Source organism: Gigantopelta aegis, chromosome 6 (genome assembly GCF_016097555.1).
Source record: "Gigantopelta aegis isolate Gae_Host chromosome 6, Gae_host_genome, whole genome shotgun sequence".
Classification (NCBI taxonomy): Eukaryota; Metazoa; Mollusca; class Gastropoda; order Neomphalida; family Peltospiridae; genus Gigantopelta; species Gigantopelta aegis.
This window is the reverse complement of record NC_054704.1, coordinates 88,234,393-88,255,364: the sequence shown is the minus strand read 5'-3', so window position 1 is coordinate 88,255,364 and position 20,972 is coordinate 88,234,393. Positions and strand designations below refer to the sequence as shown.

The 20,972-nt window shown below is 39.7% G+C and overlaps 1 protein-coding gene across 1 annotated transcript in view; it reads left to right on the top strand.

Moving 5' to 3' along the window:
- The window catches only part of LOC121376363, a 52,729-nt gene extending 34,443 nt beyond the window's left edge, over nucleotides 1-18,286 (top strand). The window contains exon 2 of the mRNA XM_041504210.1: nucleotides 15,985-18,286. Within this exon, the coding sequence (XP_041360144.1) occupies nucleotides 15,985-16,440 (456 nt within the window). The 3' untranslated portion in view covers nucleotides 16,441-18,286. The remainder of the gene's footprint in view (nucleotides 1-15,984) is intronic.
- The last annotated feature ends 2,686 nt before the right edge of the window (nucleotides 18,287-20,972 follow it).

Genomic DNA, 20,972 nt, shown 5'->3' with positions numbered 1-20,972 from the left:
CAGATTACGGTGTACGGGTTCGTTTATATTACTGTCACCCCCGCCCGACGCCCCCACCCCCTTCCCCCACCCCCTTCCCCCACACACGCCATCCCCCATCAGTTATTTTAGCCTAGGCATGTACATTGCCTAAAGAATGTTTCATGCTTTCGTTAAACTGTCTTTTCAGGTTTCCAATTGCAATTATTTCCGTCAAATCGTTGGTCATGCTTCCAAGCCGGATCCGAGTGGAAAGCGGAACGCATGTTGGGACATTTTGGGCTTCAACAACGTATCGTGTCACCGTGACATTTACTCTCTGCCTTAGTTAAAAGACCCCCACTTTATACAGGACCTTGTTCGGCTCGACATCTGCATATGTAAAATACCGCAGAGCACCGAACGCTTTAAGCGGTAATCTACTTTGTGGAATCTATCAATCTTAATTTGATTTCGAGACGTGCTCCATACAGCGACGAGTTGATTATCGTGTCGGGTTTCTGCCCCGTGTCAAACCGGCTACAGTTTGTCGGGAGCTTTTCCAACCGGCCGATAAATTGGTTGTAAGATGAAGACGATAAATCATTGTCATGGTCTAAAATGCTGACACATCAATAAAGTAAAATTAATAGACCACCTGAAGGATTTACTGACGTTAATTCTACGCGTAATAAATATCCCCAAAACAGGGCCGTAGCTGGGTGGGTGGGGGTTGGTGGAGGGTGGACAGATGAATTCTGCACATACCTAAAACTCGAATGATTAAGAAGAGAATTTTCTTTTAAGTCTGGTATCGATCCCTGTCGGTGGACCCATTGGGCTATTTTCTCGTTCCAGCCAGTGCACCACGACTGGTGTACCAAAGTCTGTGGCATGTGCTATCCTGTATGTGGGATGGTGCATATAAAAGATCCCTTGCTACTAACCAAAACATTTAGCGGATTTCCTCTCAATAATATGTCAAAATTACTGAATGTTTGACATCCAGTAGGCGATGATTAATAAATCAATGTGGTCTAGTGGTATCTTTAAACAAAACAAACTTTTAACTTTCATTATAATGTAAATATATTCAGGGAATAGTAGACATATCGAATGTAGCAAGGATAAGTCACTTAACTTAAAGTGTCGACATATCAAAGTTCTTGCGGAATAAGAAAGATACGTATTGGTGCATAAAAGCAACCTATGGTGCGTACGGGTGTATAGATGCTACCCTGGGTAAGTATAGGGACGCAAAATGTTACCCATGGTATGTATAGGCGAGTTAAATGATATACAGGGAACATGTGGGTGCATAAAACGTACCCAGGGTATGTGTGGGGACACAAAAGCTATCCAGAGTACCCATCGGTACATAGCAGGTACCCTGGGTATGTATTTGTGTATTAAAGCTACCCACATGTGAATATATCGCCCCTACCCAGGGCACAAATTCAACTAGTGAATTTGGAAAAGTGTAGGTGAAAATAGAATTGACATTGTGTTAAGATGCAAATTGGCCTTTCTAGGTCGTTCCAATGACATGTACGTTTTAAACAGAGCCTTTCAAATTTGAACAACATTGCTTATGACAAAGATCAAAAATATATATTTAAAAAATACAAACAAAAAACCCTTCTTATTTAATTCTCTTTTTTTTCGGGGGAGGGGGGCACAGTGGGTCCGGTTTCCTGGACTCCCTAGATGGGTCCGTTAGTTTACTGCATTATTTGTACATGTTAATGTCATTGAATTACTTAATGTGCCAACTAGTGCTTCACAACTGGCATATCAAACCCCGGTGTGATTAGTGTATATGCAGTCTTGTCTGCGAGAAAGTAGTTTTATTTGTTAATCGAAAAATAATGTGCTTCGGTGGCATCTTTAAACACAGATTTCCTTACGTTTCACCTCTGTGATAATAAAAAAACCCCGTCCAAGTCACAAAATATCCTTCCATTTCAGTTTTGTCTATCAAATGGCATGTCTGCCTTATGGGACGTCTGTCTTATGGGAGTGAACCGTTAATGTCATTGAATTACTTAATGTGCCAACTAGTGCTTCACAACTGGCATATCAAACCCCGGTGTGATTAGTGTATATGCAGTCTTGTCTGCGAGAAAGTAGTTTTATTTGTTAATCGAAAAATAATGTGCTTCGGTGGCATCTTTAAACACAGATTTCCTTACGTTTCACCTCTGTGATAATAAAAAAACCGTCCAAGTCACAAAATATCCTTCCATTTCACCTCTATGATAATAAGATACCCGTCAACTCACAGGTCATAATTCTGAACCAGATTTGTTTTCCAGCATAGCATATGTTAATGAGAAAATCTGTGAGTTGACCTGCCCCACGCTGCGTGCGGTATGATTAGTCCCGCGCCCGGGTCTATTGTTTCAGCCAGAACCGTAATGGAAATTCACAAAGGGGAATCAGGTATATATGATCATTGAAATAGCTGCCAATGGGCCGGCCCGCATGACACGGCGACGACCCCGGGTTAATAGCAGAATCGTTTTGTAATTTATATACTCCGCTAATGACGGCTTTAATGCGTTTCTTCACTCGGGTGAAAGGTGAAAAAAGAAATAGTGAACGCCGCACATGATCAGAGCGCTAACAGATGTAGAGTAGCCGCCGTTGCCGCAAACGCTGTCACCGCAACAAAGACTCGAACGTATACGAGATTTGTCCGTGCTTTCACCTGGCTGACGACCGAGCTGTGTGTTTCATAAGTTTGAGCGGAATGTTGCTTAGTGCTAGAACGGCCGTCTGAAGTGCGAAGGAGCCCAGGGTCCATCCCCATCACTGGACGAAGTATGTTTAGTCAGTTCCCCGCAATTGGTATATGACAGTATATTCTTACACAGTGTGACATTGGTACATGTATGGACATTAACTGTTTTTAATAAAAATAACACTGTGTGACATTGGCATATGTATGTTCTTGCACGTTAAAAATACAATGATACATTGATATGTGTATGAATTTACACACACATTAAAAATAACTGTGTGACATTGGTATACACATATGTCCTTACACACATTAAAAATCATACTGTGTGACATTGGCATATATAAATATACACATGTTCATAAACACACGTTATAAAGAACATTTTATAAGATTGGTTTATGCATCTTCTTACACATACGTTGTAGCAGACACTGTTATGAATTTGTATAACACACATTATCCCACATATATCGAGGACGGACTGAGAGACACATTTGGATCCTCCACGGACATGACTCAACTGTCTACGTATTGACTGGTTTACAGAATGCGTTACTTGGAAGATGCGTACCCAGCACCCGAACTGAACGACATTTCGTTTGTACGACATTTCGTGACCAACATTCCGCTCCTTGTTTCCTTGCAATCTTTGTATTTATAATGATTAAGTCGCCAAACGGACTTCCTATTTTGTTTTATCATTCCCGTTTTAATGGGTCAAATATGCTACACTACTCTATCAGTGTTAATAACAGTATTTACAAGCATTGAAAGTAACACTGTTTACAAACAGTCCTTTAATGACTATATCTAGCCATAGGATATAGTGTCACAGTTTATAATGTACACGTAAATGGATGTTTATCTTTATCTTTATCCGGCTCCGAGTACACAATTGCAATGCACTCAGGGGAAGCTGGACAAAAGAATACCAGCCTACTCTATCCCACTCCCAAAGACTTGCTGCTGGTGGTCTACTTGGTATTTGGTGACACGGAAGAGGACGCCGTCAACTACAACAATTTCTGGAAAAAAACTCGGAACAACAGCACCTTGCCTACCGGTGTTTACAAAATTTCACGCGTCTCCCCTGGGTTGTCATGCCACGACCAGAAACGGTCAGGCCCTTTCTAAGGGCCCTATGGGCAACCTAGGCAGACACCCCAGCATCACAGAGGTCTAATTAACGAGCTACTCTCGACTCACTAAATCAAAACCTATGTTAGCTGCGGAACTTTCTCTTTCGACCAACCGTTCAAAATTGCACCTTTTTCTCTTTGGCATTATACTTGCTCCTTCATAATTCCATAGCACCATCAGACACCTCCCCCCCCCCCCCCCCCCCCTCCGCCTGTTACCGATCACGGTAGGGCTGCTGGTGCTTCCTTGCACCTGTCAGTGAAGGCGGTCCCTCCTCCTCCACACCCCCACCTTTCCTGTCCTGGACGGAGGAGCCGGCCAAGGCTGGCTCTTGTTCCCAGGACAGGCGTGCGCTACAACAGCTTGTTCTGAATGTGCACGTAAAGCCCTATGACCTGACCTGACGTCATGACCGGCCTCGGTGGTGTAGTGGTTAAGCGAATGGAATTAAGGCTTGTAGGTACTGGGTTCGCGTCTCGGTACAGGCGAATTTAACGACTTAATGGATAGGTGTAAGACCACTACACAGACTTCTCTCCCACAAACCTCTAATCCTCTGTCCTGGACAGACAGCATAGTTAGCTGACGTGTCTGTCCAGGACAGCGTGTTTGAACCTTAATTGAATATTAGCACCATGTGTCTGCTCTTAACGCGTTAAACTGTTGCCTAATTGTTTATCCAGCAAACCCCTGAATTAAGACTTGTATTTATTAAACATTCAGTACACCACGACTGGTATATCAAAGGCCGTGGTATGTGCTATTCTGTCTGTTGGGTGGTGCATATAAAATATCCCTTGTTACTAATGGAAGAAATGTAGCGGGTTTCCTCTCTAAGACTATATGTCAAAATTACCAAATATGTGACATCCAATAGCCGATGATTAATAAATTAATGTGTTCTAGTGGTGTCATTAAACAAAACAAACTTCTTCTTCTTTATTAAACATTCAATAAATAATTAAATTTTTTTAAAACATGGACACCGTATTGTGTGAAATGTTTATTGTATTTAACAAGGCAGCCGCAAACACCTCTAGCAAATTTAAATCTTAAATTACAGGGTGTTTAGAGATGCAATTTCATACTAAATCACTCCCTTTCCCATCCCATCCCTTTTCCTTGTTCCTTGAAGGCTATTAAAGGTTACAGCTTTCTCGTTATTTCTTTTCCTTTCTACTATTTGAACCCGCTTCCTTTACAAACTCATATCACGCCCAAACAAAGACGTCATATTATTATTATTATGTTTATACTTCATTTCCTTCCGATATTGGTTTGTGTAATGCTCAATTAATTGTATTGTAAGACCATGCTTTCAAGGCACCCCAACATTGACATTACCACACTGACAATGTAATAATTAATTGTATTGTAAGACCATGCTTTCAAGGCACCCCAACATTGACATTACCACACTGACAATGTAATAATTAAAAAAATAATGTAATGATAAAAAATAATGTGTTGTCCATTTCAACATGTTTTTGTCAAGTACACCGGCACTCGCTCATTGTTGGAGATCATTTCCTTTGTTTGTTTCCTGGTGTAATCATTAAGTTAAGGTTTACACAATATTATTTGTTCCTTTATACAGTCAGATTATCAATATTTTCTTTGAGAGATCAATGGCGCGCTGCATCGTTCCCGTTGTCGATGTTGATGACAGTCTGTCAAACTGTGACCTTGTGTGGCTTTTTATTTACACCACGGTTTGCAGAAAACAATGGTTTTAAGGTTCAGAGAACCAAAGAAGGGGATATTTGTATAATGACACCTCAGTGTATTTTATATTAGGATATATTTATGTCTAAGTTAAGAGAGGAAACCCGCTGCCACCACATAGGCTACTGCTAGCGAAAAGCAGCAGTAGAGGTTATTGCTATTCGTAACTGGTTGGGATTGGGACACGGTCCACTGCGAACGATCGATCACACGACCCATCGCACCCCAGGCGTAGGGTCTCTACAAGTACACGAGTACTCCGGCACGGGTCTCGGGCACGGGCCGAGTCTTGCAAGACTCGAGTCCGTTCTCAGGACTCGAGTACCCGTGCAAGGAAGAGCACTCTCATTTAATTATATTTGTTACGTGATTTTTGTCATATGCTCGCAGCCGGTTACATTGTAGAGCTATGAGACATGGGGGGAAATCAAAAGTCGAGTGTGTGGAATACAATACAATGACATGATTTGACATACATGTTCAACGCTGGAGGTAAGATGCTTACGTCATTCCTTAGTCTCATTTCGTGTACGTGTCGGGTACTCGGGTCCGGGTCGAGTTGTCCATCGAGTACCAGAGTGCAATATGTTGACTCATAGAGGCCCTATTCAGGCGAGCGTCTGGTGGTAATATTAATATTATAAAATAGGATCAACGAAGCAAACAGTCCAGATGACTTGCTAAATTTCCAGATCCGAACAGAAACCAATATGCACGATATTTTTTGTTTGTTTGTTTGTTTTGTTGTTGTTTTTTGTTGTTTTTTTTGTTGGGTTTTTTTGTGTGTTTTTTTTGTTTTTGTGGGTGGGTTGGTGTTGATGTTTGTTTTAAATAGTTACAATATCGCGTCACTACAGAATAAATTTAGTCTTGTTTTTCTGTTTCGATTGAAATGTGTTTTTCTGACAAACAAACAACAACTTATATCATAAAAGAAAATGCTTGTGTGAGCGTGTTTTCGGTGGAAACCCTACCTATATAGGAGTTGTGCATTTCTGGCGGGACGTAGCCCAGTGGTAAAGCCATCGGCTGATGCGCGGTCGGTTTAGGATTGATTCCCGTCAGTGCGCCTATTGGGCTATTTCTTGTTCCAGCCAGTGCACCACGACTAGTATATATATATATATATCAAAGGCCGTGGTATGAGCTACCCTGTCTGTGGGATGATGCGTATAAAAATGCCTTGCTACAGTACTAATGGAGGGGCGGGCTTTAGCCAAGTCGGTTGAATGCTCGCATTGCAGGATCGGACCACCTCGGTAGATCCATTCAGCTGATTAGGGTTTGTTCTCGTTCTAACCAGTGCACCACAACTGGTCAAAAGCCGTGGTACATGCTTTCCTATCTGTGGGAAAGTACGTATAAAAAAAAACTTTTGCATTAGGAAAACGCACAAAAGACATTTTATTTATGGTTATATGACGTCGGACATATGGTTAAAGACCACACGATATTGAGGGAGCAAACCCGCTGTCGCCACTTCATGGGCTACTCCTTTCGATTAGCAGCAAGGAATCGTTTATATGCACCATCCCATAGACAGGATAGCACATACCACGGCCTTCGATGTGCCAGTCGTGGTGCACTGGCTGGAGCGAGAAATAGCCCAATGGGCCGACTGACGGGGATCGATCCTAAACCGATCGCGCATCAAGCGAGCGCTTTACCACCGGGCTACACATCGCCCACGTGCACATCAAAGACCGTGGTATATGTTGTCCTGATTATGGAAAAGTGTATATTCGGTAGAAATAGCCTAAAATGTTGCGGCATCGAATTTTGTCTTTAAATCCCTCACCATAGGACAACCTGTCGAAATAACCATATCATAAACACCAAACAGTTGAAATTTAAAACGGCACCACGCTATCATTCGTAATGTCGTCACTAGTATCTTAATGTAATCCGATTTACAAAATATTATGATAAATGCTGTTTTCGTTGTTTTCTATTGAGCTCTGTCCGGTGATAGTTTTGATTTAGTAAACTAGTCTTGGAGTGGCAGTCCTCTTTGTGGTGGTGCAAGAAGGTTGAAATCTCCAGTAAAGGATCTTCTCGGGAGTTGATGTTCTCCTATAGGCGAAGGACTTGATAAAAATTCATAGGATCAACCACTATTTCGCCAAATGCCCATTCGACTCTGTATTGTTTTGAGAAACGGCCCTAACGATGTATTTGACGACTACAGCTGGGTTTACCTTTGTTGTATCTAAGTTAACTAACCCCCACTTTGTATATTATTTCTTATTAAAATATTGTTATTACAAAAGTTGTAACAGCGTTTGTAAGTGTGCTATGTAGTTACACGGGAAAGGATACATAATAGCAAAATAAGACGGTTCTCTGGCTTATGGGTGGATAATTCAATATTTTTGGTGTCATTGGTAGCACAGACAGGATAGCACATACCACGGCTGGAACGAGAAATAGCCCAATGGGCCCACCGACGGGGATCGATCCTAAACCGACCGCGCATCACGCGAGCGCTTTACCACTGGGCTACGTCCCGCCCCGCCACTTATTGTTACTTTCATGCAAGTGACTGTACGTTCAAAAAGTGGTAGCCACCTATTCTGTATGATATCATGTAAATGTTTTCGCAATTTATTCTCTGAGGTGATATTTGAATTGAATATCACGAATTAACCAACGGTGATGTGCAACCAAAATGTGCTGAGGTGTCGTTGATGGAACATTTCGTTTCTTTCCTATCTTGACACGTGACCTTTTATACCAGTATTGGCTGAAGTAAATGGCCGTTGAACACAGTTTTGACTGTACGCATGAAAACCGTACTTTTATGTTACTGACTAAATACTTGACTATTTAACGAGCCCGCTGTAGACATATTCCTCGTGCTAAGTGTTATCTTTAACTGGGGAGAAATACATCGTGGTTGACGTGCCGCTCTCAGCAGGGTGTTACCAATCTGTCAGAACTCTTTCAAACTGGAGGTAATAAAATGCCAGATCGTCAACCCGATGACGAAGCCGTCTGCTATGTTGTAAGCGGCCACGACGAAACCGTCTGCTATGTTGTAAGCGGCCACGACGAAACCGTCTGCTATGTTGTAAGCGGCCACGACGAAACCGCTATCGTAGCCTACGGTAAGACTGGAATATGTCCAGTTTGGTTGATATGTTCAAATCGTAATGAATGACCACATGTTCAGTATTCAGTTTCATAAATCGTCCTATAAAACAGAAGACATTTATGAAAACTGGGTATCACTTTTGAATCATCACATACAAAAGCAGGCTTGTGCTGTATTGGCTCGAATGTCTTCTAGCCTTCTCTAGTTTATATGTTAGAGACGTGACAACATGATTATAAACAGGGGAGGCTAAAGGACACTCGAGCTAGTGCTGTATTAAATGGGTATTCATGATTTCTTTCATTGTTTTTGTATAACGACGCCACTAAAGCACGGCTGTTGGATGACAAAGATCTTTGTTTGTAATTCTGACACGTAGTCTTCACTAGAAACCCGGTACATTTTTCCGTTAGTAGCAAGGGATATTTTATATGCACCATCCCACAAACAGGACAGCATATACCACGGCATTTCATATACCAATAGTGGGGCATTGGTTGGGACAGTAAAAACCCAATGGGTCTGCTGATGAGCTTTACCGACTGAGCTAAATCCCTCCTCTTTATAAAACAACTAACAAGTTATTTACATACTGTAGCCTATATGTTAACTCCATTACTTGGTCCCAGTAACATAGTTTGACACCCAATAGCCGATGTAGTTTTCGTGCTGGGGTGTCGTTAAACGTCCATCCAGTCATTCATTACTTGGTCCTTGGACAAACGCTGAATAGCATTTAACAAGATAGGGAGCAGTATGGATCAGAATAGATCATTTCAAAGAGTTGACAAATATTTAGATGTGTATGGTAACTGGTTGCGAGGTGAACTTATTTAGATCGTTAGGGTGTGGCTCTACAGCAATGACGTCTTAGACTCTTCATATCGACAGTAAATGTAAATAATGCTATTAATAGTTGCATTAGTCTGTAACAAGATATCATATATAATTATGATTGCTTTTCAGAAGTCATGACTCTTTTAAATGAAATTACAGAACGTGAACATGTTGTTACCAGTATAATTGCTAATGATAGCGGCAGTACAGTGCGTGGCTGTTATACTGTTATACTGTTGTACGAGATGTGTTATGCCAATCACAAACCGTATTTGTCAGATGTCAGAAGTTGCGCCTGGGGCGAACGGACCTGAAGATTACATTTATATAGGCACGTAAATAGAGTAAAATGACAAACCTTAAATCATTAAAAAAAAATCTTCTTTTACCAGACCTGCACCATTATGCTGTACATATTGTATACAGATATATTGTATTTATTACACATGCTGATGAGTTGTAAAACTTGACACTGGTGGCGTGGTGGTTAAGTCTTAAGGTGGGTAGGATGTAGCCCAGTGGTAAAGCGCCAGCTTGATGCGCGGTCGGTCTAGGATCGAACACCGTCGGTGAGCCCATTGTGCTATTTCTCGTTCTAGTCAGTGCACCACTACTGGTATATCAAAGGCCGTGGTATGTGCTATCCTGTCTGTGGGATGGTGGATATAAAAAAATTCCCTTGCTACTGATGGAAAAATGTAGACTTTATGATAACATTACCAAATGTTTGACATCCATTAGCCTTTGGTTATTAAATTAATGTGCTCTCGTGGTGTCGTTAAACAAAACTATCTTTAAGTCTTAAGATTGATAGTCCTTGGTTCGCATCCCAACCAAAGCTAGTGATAAGAACTCAATAAGGCCATTACGCCGTTTTCTTATTACATACTCACTAACAACTAAACATTAACCCCTGACCTAGCCAGACAGCTGAGGTGTGTTACCAGGACAAGCGTGCATAGCCTTGATTGATTATAAATATAAAAAAAGGAGAAACATCGTAGTATTCTTAGATTTGAGTTATGCACGATGTGTTACCGTGAAGTATTTTATCTTGGTTTTTAAGGTAGGCCTGCATATTTATTTATCTGTTTCGCATACACGAGAAGCACATTATATTTGTCATAATTAATAAATTTAAGTAACACGTTATATGTAATGTCCGTGCGTCATAGTGTGTAAAAACCGAACCTATTTTGCTGTGCCTAATAACTGGGGTCAGCGACTTTAAATATGGATGTTTTGACGAATACACTGAGTGAATAATACGACGATAAAACCACAGACGCGTTACTGAACAGAGGCAATCACAAGGTGCTGGGATATCGATAAAACGTTGCCCACTTCAGTGTATGAATATGGAATATGTCAGCAACAGCGACTGTCGTGCTGGGTGACACAATGGGAGTCGCTCCATTATATATAATATAAAAAAATGCCTTTTGTTCTTGTCAACAGAGGTCGCTGTTTGTGTAACACTGTTGTCACATTATTAGTGTCAAATGGTGACTAATAATCCTACATTTGAGTATTTTTGGACATTGTACTTTATTTTCTGACACTTGATTGAAACATATTTTATTGCTTTTAAAAAAAAGGATTAGGCACAAGCTTTACAACTTATAAGGCCTTCTTAATAATACATACACGTCATTTATGTAATCTAAATATGAACAGAACTGAGAGAAAGAAACAAAGAAAGAAGGAAGGAAAGAAGAAAGGAAGTACTAAAAGTTATTTATTTATTCAATAATCAGACAGTAGGATTGCTACAATTAAAACACACAAACAGGGCATCGCAATGATTACGTAGAGTCTGTACCAAAAAATGTTCATACTAACACTTTCTTTAGTTTATGTGGGCATGGCGTGAATGGTTGACTTGTACCAAATCTAAAACGTCCGTGTCATAGGTCAGGGTACACTGAACATTAAAGAACGCAGTAAGAGAAACTGCAGCTCGGGTTGATTTTAATATATGACTGTGTTTATTTGTGAATACTATTATCGATACGCCATAAAGTTTCATATTTTTACATAGTGTACAGATATTATATATTGTACAAGTCGGAAATTGAAACTAGTACATAAAAATCCATCTGCAATTTTCTGTAAAAATTTGTATTAGTAATAAAAATCTTCTTTGAATCTTTTAAATGTCATATGACATCCCATTTAATTGCTTGCAGGTAGATTAAATGTGAGGTGTCACACTTTTAATAAGTGTACTGCCTGGGTGTATTGGCACGCAGCTTATATTAATTTTATTGGACATATTAACGTTACTAACAGTGGGTTCTGCTTTGGTGTAAAAGCACATAATATTTCTTACAGTATGTTACTGAAATCTTCAGTTGAAAATAGTTATTTGTAAATATATATTGTCAGCGATCAGCAAAGCTTTAAAAGAAACAGGGAAAAATACCCGAAAATAGATGAGAGAAAAGCACCCCTCCCCCATACATACATACATACATACACACACAGACAGCAGCATCCAATCGACAAAACAACACAACATCTCGACTCGTTTATCAAACACCGTAATATGTGCTATCCTGTCTGTTGGGTGGTGCATATAAAAGATCCCTTGCTACTAATAGAAAATATGACAGGTTTCCTCTCTAAGACTATGTGTCAAAATTATCAAAACTTCGACACCAAACAGCCGATCTTTAATAAATCAATGTGTTCTAGTTAAACAAAACATAACACACTTTATCTTTTCTTATTTTCTACCAAGGAGTAATGTCGTAGCTATCACGGGGTGGGACTGGGGTGGTGGCACCTGACCTTCAGTGGATTTAAAAAGCATACCATTTGATGACTCCCTCCAGATGTTATGTTAGCGTCTTACTGTTATCTACCCGTGACTCTGTGATCTCTGTGTTACCAGTAGTTATGGTGTGTTGTATCAACATGGCAAGATAAACCCAGGAATGCAATGTTATTAAAACTCACTTCGTCATAGCGTAATCGTGACCCAGTCTTAGCTAACCGTGGAATGTGTGACACGCCAGAACCTATTTCAGATAACACCTCACAAACCACTGACCACAGAGGTATGTTGTTACACAGGAAATAAACACTTTGAAAATCTATACAAGTACCCATTTGTATGAGTACACTGTTAACCTTTGTTTCAAGTATTTGTGTATTTAAACAGACTATCCTGTATTGGCTGCCATTGAAGGATTTTCTGAACAATAAAATCGTTTAACTTCTAAAATTGCGTTTTAAATATAGCTTCTGGTTGTCCTAATGTTTTTAAGTAGCCAAAACAGGATTTGCATTCCCAATAATTTCTTATTTTTCATTTCGATTCCATTCAGAACGTTTATTACAATTTCTACGTCATAGTGATTTTTATTCTAAAGTTTAATTTTATCTATCTGTGATATTTGTATTTTTTGCCCATTTGCACAATTCTTTACACTACGTTTTCATGTAACTTGAATTTTTATCTTGATGTTTGATGTTAAAGTGAAGTTTGACCGAGTAGAAACACTAACACGATCAGAAACACATTTCATACACAGCCACTGTTTTTCAACACATTTCATACACAGCCGCTGTTTTTCAACACATTTAATACACAGCCTCTGTTTTTCAACACGTTTAATACACAGCCGCTGTTTTTCAACACGTTTAATACAAATCCGCTGTTTATCAACACGTTTAATACACTGACGCTGTTTATCAACACGTTTAATACACTGCCGCTGTTTTTCAACACGTTTAATACACAGCCGCTGTTTTTCAACACGTTTAATACACAGCTGCTGTTTTTCAACACGTTTAATACACAGCCGCTGTTTTGTTTTGTTTTTTTTTTTTGTTTATGTAATTGTAGTCGTTAAACCGTTTCAATTTGCCAAACTCGGGACAGTCCTTCAATTTGCTAATATCTAGGTACTTAAAATCCAAAATGTTGCTGCTATTTTGTTTTTGTTTTAGTGGCTCATAGAAGCAATCACGACTTTGCGTAACATCCTTTTGACTCTGCCTTGTGCAAAGATACGATTTTGATATCATTTGTCGTTCAGATGTTTTGCAGTTTTCTAATTAAGGAAGGGAGGTAATAGAATGTCGACAGGTATGGTGGTGAGGGAGGAATCATGTTAATGATATAGCTATATTATGAAACATTGAAGGCTGATTGTGATATAAATGCTTGTAAGTACTACAAGATGCCAGGAAATGGGCTCTACAGTTATATGAGTTATATAAAATTAGTTATGTTTTTTCACCTCGATTAGTTCTTTTTTCACCTTTGTTATCATCAGGTTTTCACTATGAGTTCTTTGTTGGGAGGGGGAGGGGGCGGGGGGTGTATAATAATATTGCTTAGGGTGTTTTATACAGAGATACAGTTTTAAACATATTTAATTATCTTACATAGCTTTAAATTTGTGACGCTGGAATATAATAATATTTTCGATGATTCGTTATCCAGAAAATATGTATATGAGCAGCATGGGAGATAACTGTGGATATTTGTTCTTAATAGAAGTGGGGGTTTGAGTGTTTGCTTGTTTGGTTGGTTGGTTTGTGTCGGAGGTTTTTCATTTTAGTTTATTTATTTATTTTATTTTTTATTATGTTTTTTTTTGTTTTGTTTTTGTTTTGTTTTTTGGTCGTATTGTTTTTACTTATGTGCGAATCAGTAATATATTTAATTGTAAAATGAAACACGCTTTGATACACACTTACTAACACACGCTCGTGAGCGCATATATACACAAATCACGCATACAAAAAACCCACATGCATTGGAGCCACACACTCGACACACAACCCTTACGCACGCACACTGTTTTCTTCAAAACATGTCTACAAAAGTATTTTAGCTAAATAGCTAAATTATGTCTAAAGACTTCCTCCCTATATCTCCTTCCAGACGTCCCTTTTATCCTTCGTACTTAAAGCTTTGTGTGAGAAAGCAATAGTTACGTTTTTCAAGTGCTTGCCCTATCTATCTCTAGGTGTTGTGTAACACAGTATGCCCTTCAACCCTTGAACATTCATCTTGCGAAAGAAGACAGATTAAATCAGTGGCATTTAGCCCGCGAAACAAGCGAGTGGTCGTCTGTTATTTGAACCAAGTGTATCTTCTTTGTTGATCGTTGAAGCAGAATGTCCGTCAGTGCAGTGGAAATTAAGACCTGTCTCTTCAAAGCCATATAAAGGACAGGAATGTTCGTAACAACACCTCAGCACATTTTAAAAGAACTGCAAAGGGATCGTTGATATGCACTTTTCCTTATACACATTCTTTGAAGTCGTAGGGTACCGTGTGGGCGATCGATCATATGACTCATAGTTCCTCAGGTTATAGTTCTACTACTGATCCACCCCACCAAAAAAAAAGAAAAAGAAAAGAAAAAGTAAGATTAAATTAGTAGTATATAGTGCGCGAAAGACGTTACTGTCCGTCTGCTATTTGAACCAAGTGTACAATGTATCTTTATTGTTGATCACTGAAGTAGTAGCATGTCTGTCAGTGCATTGGGAATTAAGACTCGTCTCGTCAAGTGTGTATGACTCATCGTCGCTGTCTGCCAGTTTGTCAGTCTTGGATAACTCCGGGTGTTTCACGTAGAATGGTTTGTGTCATTTGTTCATTACAAATTACATTGTGTCTTCTTTAGAGTGACATGTATCTACAAATACCGATAAGCTCATCGGCTTATTCACGGCATAGGACATTTCAACACACAGCTTTTATCAGATTTCGTAGTCAGGTGCATTTATCCCGGTAAGCCAACGTAATGTAGCCTACAAACCAACCGAGCACTGCAGTCGTGTTGAGTCCTATTTTACAAATAGTTGATGACTGGGACACTAACCAACATGAACAGGAATGTTTGAAAACACAAATCTTAGAAATCGTCTTTTCCTTTTCTGTGGGGGACAGGATGGTTTTATCGCCTTTTGTATTGACATATGACACATTTCATAGGTTAAAAACACAGTTGTATGACATATTGAGCCACAATTGTTGGTTATACGACATATTGAGCCACAAATGTTGGTTATATGACATATTGAGCCATAAATATTGGTTATCGTTACTTTCAAAAAGTTTTTACTTTTTAAATATTGTCCTTGCCTCAATACCTACTTTGGCATTTCATGAATTGAATATATTCGCAGGCTCATGTTACCTTGCTCTACTTTTCTTTTCTTTTTTAAAAACATATTTTATTGCATAAACAACAAAAGGTTTGGGCATAAGTTTACCAACTTACTAGGCACTCTCTCCTATCAGTATGACGACGCTGTTCTTAGATGCTCTATATCCGTGAACGGGATGTACGTAAGGAACAGAAACCGTGACAGAGAGTAACGTTACTTTTCAGACCTCATCAATGGACCAGACTAACTTTCTAATGAAATATTTGATGACATCTAGTAATATCTATGAACGACGAATGTATATCTTGTTATAACCCGTGTCTAACTCTGTGTTCTTGTTTTACAGGCCTCTCTGATGGACCAGGACCTCTCTCTGATGAAGCAGCTGTTGACCTTGAACGAAAGTATCGAGGACCTGAAATGGCAGCGCAAGTATTACTACAGCTCCTTGCAGTCTAGCTCATGCGAGGGCAGCGATTGGTCAGTTTCCGAGACGGAAATGTACGATTCAGACAGCGACGTCCCCGCCAAGTATCCGACGCCGTCCAGTCTGTCCCTGCAGTCAGCGAAGAACAAGCGCTTCGGCAGCGACGACAGCACCACCGACAACGGCTTTGTACATTCTTCAGACCAGACTCTCAACCTTAATCTGAACACGAGCAAATTTCTCGAAACTGGGAAACGGTTTGTAGAAACTCAAATACTGGTCAACGGAAGTTCGTATAAAAGTTGTCACGGGGAACAAAATTCGTTCGACTCCGGAATTCATGACCCATGCTGTGAAGTAGAGATTCGGGTGTGAGATTATTTGTAATATATATACCTCCGTGACGTCATTATTTGTGATTTTGATAATGTTTTCGCCCGTTACTTGTGTTAGAAATGAAAGGTTTTCTTATCGAGTGTGAATGTGTGATGAATCTCAGATAATGTCAAGTTATGTCAATGAGCATGCCTGTTGCAGGCACTTGTTCCGACCACGTGTCTAAGATGGGGGAAACGATCTGGATGAGGAAAGGGAAGCATTTTTGTTACGACATTGGCAAGACATAAGTCGAATAATATTTATATAATGACTGTTTGTGTGATGTATTTGACCTTAGGACATCGCACATTTGAAACGAAGCTGCTGAATTCAGATGGAATGTGGCTGAAGTCGCATTTGAAATGCAATAAGCATGTGGAATGTAACCATGTTGTTAATACGGTTTACGGTGACATTTTGATCGACTGTAAAATTGCAAGTATCCATCATGTATTCGGAACGATGGCTTATTCGGAAGCTTGATAATTGCAACAGGTATACAACTAGTGTTTGACGAGGGTCTGAGTTTGTAAAATATGTTACAGTCTGGATCTGAGCACAGTCTTTGTGTAGAATCTAAAACCATGAAGCCTACATTCATTTGTTTGGAGTTAGAATCTAGACAAAGCTTGATGTCAGTTCCGACCGTAATCGTCTTTTTCAAACACGGGCCCAGATTAATAACGATATCAGATATTGGTATGAATGGATTATGCTTCCTATGATAATATAATGTGATGCTCCTTTAATTTATTATTTTACAACTGATGTCGTAACAAGATGTCATGCATTAGTAGATTTAGTAGGTCTGTAAATGTCAAGGTTCCATTTTGTGTAGAAATACCTTACGATATCAGACGTAGATCAAGAGAAGAGTGACACAAAATTAATTAGATGGCGAAGATGGGTCATACTTAGGAAAGGGCAGAGGGCAGTTGACCCCATCCAGAAAAATATGAAAACGATAATTTTCAAGTTTTAAAATTCCGTTTTAGCCAAACTTAGTTTAGGTTAGGTACAGCCCTGCGAAAGGTAATGATTAGGGAAGATAACGGAGGGGAACTGTTCGACTTCCACTAAGGATTGGTGAACGAACGATAGGGAGTAGGTGTAGTTGGCTGTGACCGGATATGACGTGTTTCCATATCGGTAACAAATCGCTTTTGTTCATCGAGAACATGACATGAATATTATGTATCACTGTGTGCTCGTGTTCCACGCAGATTGAGATACGCTTTACTGTCTATAGAGTTTTCAAAACGGATACAACAGTCTGTGAATTATGCTTTGGAATAATTGTATCTGTGTCATGACAAATGCAAGTCGGTCTACATACACTAAGGTTTCGCCATTGTAATTAGTGCAATACTTGTTTTCAACGGAGTTAATATGAGAATTATTATTCAGATCAATATCAAACAAAACATAACTACAGCAACATAATAAGCACCTGCTAGTCCTGTTATCTACTTAGGGTACAACAAATGCAAATCAAATATGTATATGGGTATATGTATAATTATGTATATGTATATGTATATGGAACTTATATGACGAAGCGGTTTTGACAAATGATATTCTGACCGGACGTTTTGTGGGGTTTGGGGTTTTGGTCCTGTTACATCATATAACATGTTAGATGGGTAACGTTTTAACACACAGAAAAACCCATATCTCAGGTGCACCTAATAGGTTTCCTTTACAGCTTCATTAATGCATCAACCGGCCTCGGTGGGTGGCGTCGTGGTTAGGCCATCGGTCTACAGGCTGGTAGGTACTGGGTTCGGATCCCAGTCGAGGCATGGGATTTTTAATCCAGATACCGACTCCAAAACCTGAGAGTGCTCCGCAAGGCTCAATGGGTAGGTGTAAACCACTTGCACCGACCACTGATCCATAACTGGTTCAACAAAGGCCATGGTTTGTGCTATCCTGCCTGTGGGAAGCGCAAATAAAAGATCCCTTGCTGCCTGTCGTAAAAGAGTAGCCTATGTGGCGACAGCGGGTTTCCTCTAAAAAAAACCATATGTTTGATGTCCAATAGCCGATGATACGATAAATAATCAATGTGCTCTAGTGGCATCGTTAAATAAAACGAACTTTACTTTTCATTAATGCATCGAGTAAGCGTATCCACACCTAAATATGTAACAGTTACACTAAGCTGTAGACTGGTTTCTGTACACAGCTGTAAGACAAAGAACCTGTATTATTATTACAGCACATTAAAGGCGCAGTGTCACGAAGAGACGACCTGTCAACCGGTGTAACAATGTACTATCTGAAAATACGTAAATCTGAGTTATTGTTCCATGGTCACCATACTCCACTTATGGACGTTTTGGTACATGAATCAATTATGGATCTGTCGAGTACACTAGTTCCTTGTCAACTAACGTAAGCCGTTTAAAACAATTGCAAAGCTAAGATCCCACGTTTACGTAGTGCGCAATGCGCAGCACGTGATACTCGCATGGTGCGCACTAGCCACTTTTGAGGGCTTTAACTACGCAGCAAGACACTACGCACCATGCTGTAGTTCGTATATACTACTTACTGTTAACTATTTGTATTAGTACGAATCGCACAGTACGTACGTTTGAGATTCTAGATTTGTGGTAGCTAACTTTAGCTAAAGAAAACATATAATACCTCTGGTGAGTGATGTATTAACTATTTCGAGAATATTGCGTTTGTGATAGGTCAGCAAGCACATACAAGTAATATGATTTTCATTTATGATCTAGTATTAGAGCGAACACTGTACTCTGCGACACGATGGTTTTAAACAACAGTCCACTAAAAGAAATATTATTTTCAAATAGACGTTTCAACATAACATAATATACTTTTTCGGTGTCCAAACTATTATATATACAACAGCCTTTATTTTAATTCATAACTCATTCTCACAATAGTTTACATTATATTAGAGATGCGCATCAAAATTTTAAAGGCCCACTATTTAATTTTTGGATGTAAATGTTAAAATTGTCCGCTATTTCTTCCCTGTCCCGGGACAAGCCCCTGGCTATCCAGAGACAGGCCCCGGGACGGACATGTTCGAAACTCTAGTGGTATATGAGCAAGAATTTCGTTCCATGCCATTCAACTACATGCATTTATATCGGATAAACGTTGGTGGGTTTTTGTTTTTTAATAAAACGATGAATATTAATGAAAAAGCCACCCTTTGCCTTATTTATTGTTTTCTTTCGTATATTATTAACGGTTTGCAGCTGTTTTTCTTCATTTTATTGTCAAGACGTGATACAGAAAAGAAAACGAATATTTTACAACACTTCAACACATTTTAAACTACGGTTATTTCGTGTTTAAATTGTGGTTATAACTTGTGTTTGGCAATGTGTATATTTATTCGGTAAGCCACTGGCTGTTCGTCTGAGTGTCTGGTAGACAGCGTGGGTAATCTCAGCGGAGGGAGTGTGAATACAGTACATGTAGTACACATCTGTACATAAACATCAACGTCATTTATTGATAACCATTTATTTGATTTTGTTTATGTTGCTTCATCTTGATGAAATAAATATATGAACATAGCAATTATTGTTGTTGTTTGTTTGCTGATTGTGTTGGCCAGGCCCGTAGAAACCATATCTGGAGTCGGGGGGGGGGGGGGGGGGGGGGGTCAGTCTGTAGTGTGTGGAGGGAGGACACAAACCATATTTTTATCTTTATTTATACAAAGTATGGTAAACAGCGTACATATTATTCGACCTGAAGTGTGGGGACAGATCCCCCCCCCCCCCCCCCCCCCCCCCCCCCTCATCCTTGGTTCCTACTGTGAAATCCTTTATTTGTTTTCATGCTGGGGTGTCGTTAAACAGTCAGTCATTCATTTATTCGTTCATTCATTCCCTTTATTTGCGTGGGATTAAATTTTTCGTGGTTTTGCTAAAATACACCTTTTGTTGGGTACTTGAATTCGTGAATCAAACAGGTCGTATTATAAATTCGCATTATTTTTATACAAGTATTATATATTTTGTTGTGTTCTTAAATTCGTTGACTGCGCGAGTGACTGTACACAAATAACATGAACACCAGACCATCATAAAAACACGTGATTTCAAAGTAACTGGATTTTCTTTCTTATATCCAACTATGCTTTCTTGGACACACGTCAGCTTCTTGTGCTATCATTTCATGGGCATGGGCTAGTTGTTAGAGATAATTCATTATTTTGACCTTATATCTCTGTGTGGGAGCCGGTATTTCGATACGAACTCAGTACCTACCATCCTTAAAGGGACATTCCTGAGTTTGCAGCAATTTTAATGATGTTATCGACTAACAGATCCCGCAGACAGGGTAGTACATACCACGGCCTTTGATATACCAGTCGGGGTGCACTGGCTGGAAAGAGAAATAGCCCAGTGGGCCCACCGACGAGGATCGATCCCAGACCGAGTGCACAGCGAGCGAGTGCTGTACCACTGGGCTACGTCCCGCCCCTTTTATGAACGAAGACCGATAACTATAAGCGTACGAGGCGGGGAGGTGTG